Consider the following 9,469-nt stretch of genomic DNA (forward strand, 5'->3'; position numbering starts at 1 on the left):
CATGATCTGAGGCTTTTTGTTCAAAACAGGCCAATCCTGCAAACTTTGAAAGCTAATGTTAACCAATTAGGATGGAATATGAAATATCTAATTAGAACGATTCCCGTTATGAACGATTCAAAATCGATTCATAATTTCCAAAAATCCAATTGTGATATGAAATGTAAGCTTGCCCTAATCACAGTAAACATCATGTCTTCAGTCATTTTCTAGTTACTGTAGTCAGTACTAGTCACTTCAGATCAGCACAGCTGTATTGTATTGTAGTATTGAATTGAGAATAATTAAAATACTCTTTTTAATGCCAAACCAAATAAGTGAGAGATTAATTCCTGTCCATCTCCATAAATTATCTTTCCCCAGTAATCAGAGAAACTGAAGCTAGGGTTTTTGAATATTCCAGCAAAGAACAGAGGGCTCTTTTCTCCAATGTCTCGATTCCTTCTCGTCTTTGTATTCATATCTTGCTTAGTTTAGGGCTGAATTTCCTTATGGGATGTCTGTATATATACAGTTTGAAACTGATAATACCAAAGTGAATATTTCCTGCCATTACGAGTTACGACTTTCTATTCTGTTTCGTTAGCTTAGCTATAATTTCCCACAGTTATTGTGAGAAAAGAAACGGAGAGTTAAAGCAATTATCTTGAGGACGTCTTTTCCCAACCCTGATCGTTAGCTAAACGTTATGGAAAGCTCTCAACCTGACCCCTTCCAGGATTAGCTAACCAGCGAGACTGGTTGATGTTGACGACTAGCCTATGCTAACTACAAGACAACATACTGTATGACCATCCAACAGCAGAGTGGAAAGGTTTTGGCTTGTCTCCTAGCAACATGAGGGGGTTTGGATGAAACTGTCTCTCTCTCTGTGTGTGTGTGTGTGTGTGTGTGTGTGTGTGTGTGTGTGTGTGTGTGTGTGTGTGTGTGTGTGTGTGTGTGTGTGTGTGTGTGTGTGTGTTTCCTGGCTCCAGAAGGAATGTGTCTATGAGGAAAGGGATTCAGCAGCTAGCAGCAGCATTCCCCTGAGACCTCCATGCAGTATAGTTTTCCTCCAGTCCTGACCCCCCCCCCCCTCCAGCCCATCATCACCATTACCACACACCCACATATCACCTATACGTTTAAAGTGTACGTGTGTTTGCATTGCAATAGAACTAGTGCAACCAGAACGTAATCCTATAAAACAGACAGGTATGGGTTGTTATATTCCAACTCTAAGATGTAGCTTTATAATTGGACTATATATACTTCAGTGACCGTCTTTGTGAACGTGTGTGTGCATCCTTTTTCACACAGCAGAGAGAAGGCTAACCATTTCCATATTTTACATATATCCCCGTGGGCTATTTTTCTAGGAATCAATGTAATTTTCGTTGCAGTTGGAGCACGTATTGGGCCATCATTAGGATTAGGCAAAAACACTACCGGTCTCCCAGTCCGCTGCTGTAGGCAAAAAATTCCTCGAAAGGGTTACGTAACAGACAGTACAGAGGGGGAGAGTCCCCGGCACCTGGAAACTCCAGCTCTTTCTTGGGAGAGCCTTCGGGTGGGTTTTAGGGGTTGGCCATGGGGCACAATGCACGTTTAGAAACAGGGTGGTTCTCGGAGCCTTAATTTAGAAGCCCAGCCCTGTGTCGTCTGTTGGAGCTTGTCAGAGAGGATGTCACTTGAGTCACTCACTGAGAACTCGGAGTACTGCAGTGCTACCAAATTATACCATAATATAACAATCCTCAGAACACAAGGAAAATAAGAGCCAGCAGCGCACACCCCTTGCATCTGCCCAGCAACAGTCCACAGGAAGACAATGCATTGATTTGACAATAAACAATAAGTTCCTTCATAAAACAAATGGGGAATGGCATTCTACTTGATGCCCGAAAGCCGTACTTTCTTCTATTTTTAACCAACCATTTGTGTTATGATTATCCGTCTCTCTGAACAACCACCAAGTCAAATGCCTTGTGTGTGTGTAACCTACTTGGCCACTAAGTGACCCTTGACTTTTAGGCTTGGGTGTTATCCATTTTTCATACCTTCATGACATTTCACCGGGATACACACTATATGACGATATTTGTGTAAAACAAAATACCGTCTAGTGGCTTCCGAGTGCAGGTACATCAATTAGCAGGTGTCTGGCTAGAATTCCCTAAAGTTTAGGAGATTCTAGCCACTACTGTACACCAAGTACTGGTTTTCAGTAAACATTTTAAGATGGACAGTTTAGGGCCTAAACAGTTCAAGATGGACAGTTTAGGGCCTAAACAGTTCATCTTAAAATGTTTACTGAAAACCAGTACTTAGTGTACAGTAGTGGGGGGAATGCTTTCCTTCATCTTTTCAAATTGGACTACAGTCAGTGATTATGCTTATATCTTGACTTGAACAATGACTACATCACCTAATTGCTCGCATGCAAACATGAGCTTCAGTGTTGTGTTCAGTGTTGCCAGATTTTGCGACAGAAACAAGCAACCAGGTCCAAAACAATCCCAAAAGAAGACACTATATGGCGTATGATCTCACACACACAGACTTTAACCACTTTAGCCTCAGCTATTTGAAAATAATAGCAGATCTACAAGCTCACAAAATATCTTGAAAAAGATATGAAATATTTGGTATATTTCTGAAACATTTTAAAACCACAGATCGGTGAACAATAGGATCCACTGGCTGTTTTCGCCGGCACATTTGAATCCGCCCCTCTAGACCAGAAATTACACTGGTAGGGCAGGCTGACACTTTAGAAACAAGTCCAAAAGACCTGATCTGACCCGTAGATCTGGCATTTTCCTTATCTTTTCAGGATACTATACTGTACAGGGGAAGTAGAAAATGATGCCTAAATGGTTAATTGATTCGTTGATATAGTATTATGTAAAAATAGATTAGAAATACCACAATTATCGATTAATCAAAATGTAATCGATAGAATAATCAAGAAGAATATAATCAATGGTTTCAGCCATAAATCTGTGGGCTGAACAGAGATTAAGGCATGAATACAAGTCATGTGGTTAATAAACTGCTTTTGTAGTTGGAATAGGTTTTCTCAAGATGACTGATGACTTAAATGATATGTGGAAATATTTTAATTTCATATCCAGTCATCTTTAATAGTTTATCTAGGTAGGAGACCTAAATAGCAGAAATGACCACCAGCCATTTCCTTTCTACCTCCAATAATTCTTCTGTTGGCTGAGCTCCCTGTTGTAATAGAATTTAATTTCATCTACAGTTCATCTTCTCCAATCAATATTTTTTATGGTATTGAAAATCCCAGTCGGGATTTCTAAATACCCTGCAATTATAATTATCTCTAAACTACTTTTCCATTGATGAACGACGGCAAGACAGAAAATATGAAAGATCTCTTTCTAGTTGCACAGAATATACAAATTGCATTAAGTGAAAAGCATTTGTTCGTATCTGTAGGGACAATTCTACCCCTTGTGTCTAAACACAATTTCACAAAACCGTCTTGACGGAGTAATGAGTGTGGGGAAAAAACAACACTTGGCAGAATGCCACTTTGCTGTCTAAGCCAGAATTTTCTGGGAACACCTCCAGATTCTCCAAGAAAAATTAAGATCTAGCATCTTATAAATTAGCAGGGGATGGCCTTTATTGAGGGTAAATAGTTGCAGTCTTTGAGAGCATGTCAACCATCAACCGAGATTAATTGATGTAGGAACTTGGAGTTGAAGTTGATAAAATGCCAAGAGAATGGACACACCAGAGCTGAGCTATATAATATTGGGGGGGACATTTACTTTTTACAAGGGCTGATGCTGGCACAGATTTTGAGAGGGCAAGGGGGGGGCCGAAGTGATGCCTTTTTTCCACTTTTCCTCAAGAAAGGCTTGGTATTTTGGTGCAGTAACTATTCACAGAGCAGAAAGTAGAGGTGTGGGAATTGTGAGTGTGGACCAGCCAACACCAACTCATGACTCCTGTCTAGCATCAGGGTCTTGAGCTCTGCAGTGTTGTTAGTTCTGCTGTTATACCACACAGTGTATTCTACATAGGTGACGCGCCTCTTTCCTTTCCTGGCTGCGCCCTGCATTGGGTCCCACAGTGTCAAGTTTGCTTGCCACCAGTTCTGGGTGCCTGACAGTGCCCAGCCATGCCAGCCTCATCCTTCTCTCTCTGACCTCGTCTGTGACCCGTGGTAAGTCCCCGTAGAGGTCCACCCATGTGACACATAGCATTCTTGTGTGGAAATTAATTGATTCTAAGAATGCATTGTGATGTGGACATGGATGATTCTCCATCGATGCATTACGTGATAATAGCCTGCTAAGGTTTATTGTCGATTTACCAATGACTTCCAAGAGCAGTGTCACATTGAACTGTGAATAAATGTCACACTACATGCTAACCTACATGCTAGGATAACACTATTGGAGATATGACTGGGAATGAGATAGGATTCGGAAGCCCATTTCTACCACTGAATTAAAATCAAATCAAAATGTTGACTTGCCATCTCATAATTCTGCTTATTTTCCATGCAATTCTTGTCAATTAAAATGAGGTCAGGTCAGTTTTGAACATAATTTATACTATATACTTTCATTTCATAATAATTAGTACAATTAATTGTACTTAACCACCCTGTACTTAAACCCTATATACACTTAGTTGGCTTGGTCACCTTGGCTTTTCCCTCTACACCAAATCTCTTCTGCATCACATTTGAAGATGAACTCCTGCCAAGCACAAAACAGCAATCCCCTCGAGAATAGCAGACAGGCCATCAAAGGTCTCCAGCAGATCAGCTACAGTAGGCAGCTAGCTAGTCATATGACGGCTGTGGCACCATTTGATGGAGTGCTGGCTCACATCACCAGACAATGACTCTTGCCTGTTCAGTGCTCACAGGTAAAGAAAGGCTGGCCGTCTCCAATGTCATTCCCTCCCCCAGGCCTGGAGCGGAGAGAGGCGTTACTGGGAAACAGAGTCCTTACTGGAAAAGTGAACCCACCTATTTACTGGCAATGGGCAAAAGAGGAGGGGGAAACTGACCCCCCCTCCCTCCCTACCACAACCCCCTGGAATCTGAACTGGTTCTTTGCAAACAGGGATGACTTAAGGTTTAGAAAACAACAGACAGAATTACTCATCTTTTGACCTGGATACTTCTTTACCACAATGATAACATTGATCACTCTGTTCCAAAGGCCTGGGCAGTGGACACTTGACGTGAGCTGTCGTGACTGTTGGAGTAGGCCAGAGTCGCAGATGGCGGACAGCTTTTACATTGTCAGTTTATACTTTAACAAAAAAAGTATATAGGACATCAGACAATAGGGTAGAGACTGGGGTTAAGTATATGGAACACAGGTCTCCAGAAATCGTACCATGGATGTTGCGATAATCAATGCACTACCCGGTCAACTACTGGAGTGCCTGGGTGGCGACCATTTTGCCTGTGTGCCTTCTTTTCCTTTTTGCACTTTTTCTTTCGTACGACTTGTCCAAAACCAGGAGTTGCAGGAGGATGAGATTCCAAGACCCCCTACTGAAGCCATTTGTTATTTTTCCCGAGCATATGACTAAAGCAAGGAAAACTTTGGGCTCCTGTTTTAAAAGGCCTTTGTAGTTACCCAGTTGCAGAGATCACATTGACAACGAAAGAACTTTGACCTGAGTCCTTACTAAGTCCTCTCATCTCACAGAAATCCTAGCCCTCCATAACATCTCCATGGTTATGACTTCTCCAACAGTCAGAAAAACATGTGTGCATTTACTTGAGGGGCCTCTCACTCCCTCTGCCCTGGATGGCTGGTGTGGTACAGATTAACCAGACTCTCTCCGTATGTGTATGTGTGTGTGTGTGTGTATATGTGTGTGTGTGTGTGTGTGTGTGTGTGTGTGTGTGTGTGTGTGTGTGTGTGTGTGTGTGTGTGTGTGTGTAAATCCTGCTCAGCACACGTGCCTGGTCGTCTCCAGGGAACTAGGTGAAGAGCCACTCTGCTTCCTTTGAACTCTAGCCATATGGCCCCCAGTATGGTTATATACTACACATAATGCTATTAATCTATAGGACTGTGTGTGTGTGTGTGTGTGTGTGTGTGTGTGTGTGTGTGTGTGTGTGTGTGTTACACAACATGCCTGATGCTATTACACAAGGACCAAATAAAAAAGGTTATGGTAGTCCCATAACAATAACAACTCCAGCTACTGAGAGTATGTGTGTATAATGCAGAGAGATAACACCACATTTTTCAGTCAGTGTGTGTGTGTGTGTGTGTGTGTGTGTGTGTGTGTGTGTGTCTGTTTACATGTGCATATAATATCATATCATACAGTAAGGTTTGATCCTCAACTCACCTCATTGTCATGATGCTGACAGAAGCTCATTCGGTCCTGGAAGAGCGAGAGCAAGGCAAAGTTGTTCTGCAGCGACTGGGCCAGAGACACGGAGACCCCCGGCTGGCTGGCGTTGCTGTTGGCATTGGCACGGCCGCCCAGGTGGAGGCTCTCCCCCAGGCGCTCGATGAAGTGGTCCTTGGTCAGTCGAACCCGCAGGTGGGCCCGCACGCAGTTGTCGCACAGGTACTCCTGGCAGTCCAGGCAGTGGGAGCTGGCCGGGTTCTCCTCGTCGCAGGAGCTGCACTGGGGCTCTCCCAGGTGGTGCGGGCGCAGGAGGCCGCCATGGGGCCGGTGGAAGCCGGAGGAACCCATGCCCAGGCCTCCGCGGTGGTGGCCGTTCTTGTTCTGGATCTGCTCATCAGAGCTCACGACCACGTCCAGCAGGTTGCTGAAGAGGAAGTTGGAGGAGGGCAGGGAGTCCACCCCGGCCTCGCTGATGGACACCTTCTGGTCACACGAGGGACAGCGCAGCTTTAGGGAGTCTCCGGGGCTCCGCTGGCTCTCTAGGCACTGCCTGCAGAAGGCATGGAGGCAGGGCAGGACGTGAAGCCTCCTGGTGGTCTGGCCGGAGGAGGAGGAGGTGTGGGAGGAAGAAGAGGAGGTAGAGGAGTTGGAAGAAATCGGAGCGGAGGAACCACAGAGCTCTTTGCAGAGCGGGCACGTCTGCAGGTCCGAGTCTGGAAAAGAGGCCATTCTGCACCGCTACAAACTGACTCAGTTTACAATATAGCTACGTTGCGAGTGAGGATGAGGTATTCATTTGGGATAGATTGTTTTGTGTTTGATAGAAAGCAATCTCGCGTTTGAGGTAGATATGAGGCGTACGGCATGAGGTGTCAAGTAAGTTCCATTAATGAAAACGGTGCTCATTGACTCGCATGGTTTGTTTCTGTAAAATATAACACTCGACTAATGCAAACTAAGGAGGTAGCCGGTTTACGAAATAATTACTTGAGATGAAGTTCTCCTGTATCGTTTAAAAAAAGAAAAACTATGCTTAGTCTGCAACGACAATATACAGTTTTATAAGGCGTTTAAGGATAACATCTTCGTTACTTTCTCAAAAACTTCATGAGAACGGGCTAACATTGCCCGATATAGTGCTTCTCTAGACAAAGTATTTGCTGTACGCTTTTGACGAGGCAGGTTCGTGAAATGAGACTAATCCTGAAAATGTGGTGACACAGACAGGATCGGCGTCGAGGTACTACGAGCTCCGTCTCTCCTCCCCCATCGACTCAACATGACTACGGGGCTCCGCGTACCAAACGGGCCCCAGCGAGAGGCGAGTGTTCGAATGTCCCCCCCAATTAATATCTTCCAGTTTCCAGTCCGTGGTGTCGTCCTGTTCTCTAATCAACCATCGGGGCCCCGTTCCGCGGCGTCAGGCGTAGCCAGCGGCCGGCGATAGCAGCGATACACCCGGACGAAAAGACCTTAAATTATTCATCAAAGCATTTGCTACACAAGCGACGCGATCTCATCGCACGCCCTGCTGAAACCGTTTGGCATTTAAAAAAAAGGATAATAATTTAACTCCAGGAGCGGCACGCAGTCCAACAAGCGCCTCTTGACGTGCATATAATAATTGTGCACGTATATCGCTCCTAGTGCGAGTTATTACGAAGAGGGCAGGTCACTTTCCAATGATTCCTCCCTATGGTGTCTCTCTCCGAGCGGAGGAATGCATGGGGCTTTTCCACGCAGCTCCTCTCTGGAGGCTCCGAGGTACGAGCCTCCCAGTCCTCCAATAGCAAACAGTGCCCTCTAAACGGAAACCCTCCCGACAGGGTCCTCCACACACCAGGACGAGCAGAATCTCTCTCTGCCGCCGGGTTCTTCTTGAGGTCTCGTCGTGTTCTGTTTGGCCTTTTTCCCCCTTTCTCTCCTTCACTCGGCTGTATAAACATAAACACACTGTTGTGTGTGTGCGCTCTTTACGCGCTGGTCCCGTCTCGCGGACGCGTGTTGGTCAGCCTGCTCCTCCAGCCGCTCTATCCAATACAAGCGAGGGGGAAAAAACGGACACATTTCCGCCGTAGGGAGGGAGGAGGAAGGAGGAGGAGGAGGAGGGGGGAGTGGTTGCGCGCAAGGCTCGCCCCCGACGGTGAGGGAAGTGCTGGTGGAAAGATCTTGCTGCATCCAGAGTTTTGCACCACGTTCTCCAGCCAAAGAAATCGGTCATTTGGAAGAGCAAAAAAAAGAAAAGAAAGAATAATAGACTAGAGAGAACGGGGGAAAGAGATAAAAATCTGGTGATTTGAGCTGTTTTTACGCTATAATTCTGGAAACTTTTCTTTTTCATTAAACCTATAGGCTATGTCATCCCACTCTAATCGTGATCACATGCTGCAGGATGCTAGCCTAGAGATACCGCTTGTAGGAAGCATGGATGAGAAGACAGTGGGACATCATCAATGAAGGTCTCAGCTGATGATATAATTCTGGTCGCTACAGTTATTAATATTATTATAGTAAAATAGTAATGTATCCAGGGGTGGAATGTAACAAATCACAAGTAGGCTACTCATTAGTGTAATTCAATCGTTTTTTTTATGTGGGCTACTTCAGAAAATGAAAACATGGAGCCATGCTTTTTTCATGTTACCTTGAGAGACTTGATTGATTGAAATATTTATTAACAGTTTGCAGAATTACAGTACATTTCAAGCACTTCATGGGAATGTGTGCAATGCAATGTGAACCAAGGCTAGGCCTTTCGCCTTTGCAGTTGGATTGTATTTGTATAAAGGTGGCCCTCAGCTTCTTCTGGGTCTTCAATCCCCTTCAGTTCAGCGAATCTAACCACCTGGCTCTCTTTACTGTAATTCGCCTTTGACAGTTTGGAAAATACTTTATCTACTGCTCCGTCCTTGTAGGAAGTTCAAGTCGATGTGAGGGTTGCCTGGCCCTCTTCTCCAGATTACAGAGATATTTCTAATTATGGTTGCGATAACTATTTTCAAATATCATTTGTATAGTGTTATTTAAAGTGGTTAAACTGATTCTTATGCTATATCAACACAAGGTCCATCCATGAAGGATTGCATGCGAAAAGTATTATTGTTATTTTTAAATCTGC

At 44.4% G+C, this 9,469-nt stretch overlaps 1 protein-coding gene across 1 annotated transcript in view; it reads right to left on the reverse strand.

The window, feature by feature from the left end:
- trim71 (tripartite motif containing 71, E3 ubiquitin protein ligase) overlaps positions 1 to 8,278 on the reverse strand; it is a 42,901-nt gene extending 34,623 nt beyond the window's left edge. Inside the window, exon 1 of the mRNA XM_080786937.1 lies at positions 6,346 to 8,278. Coding sequence (XP_080643063.1) covers positions 6,346 to 7,080 — 735 coding nt within the window. The 5' untranslated portion in view covers positions 7,081 to 8,278. The remainder of the gene's footprint in view (positions 1 to 6,345) is intronic.
- Between the last annotated feature and the right edge of the window lie 1,191 nt (positions 8,279 to 9,469).

The sequence above is a fragment of the Protomyctophum bolini genome (genome assembly GCF_963924005.1).
Source record: "Protomyctophum bolini genome assembly, chromosome: 17".
NCBI classification, from domain to species: domain Eukaryota; kingdom Metazoa; phylum Chordata; class Actinopteri; order Myctophiformes; family Myctophidae; genus Protomyctophum; species Protomyctophum bolini.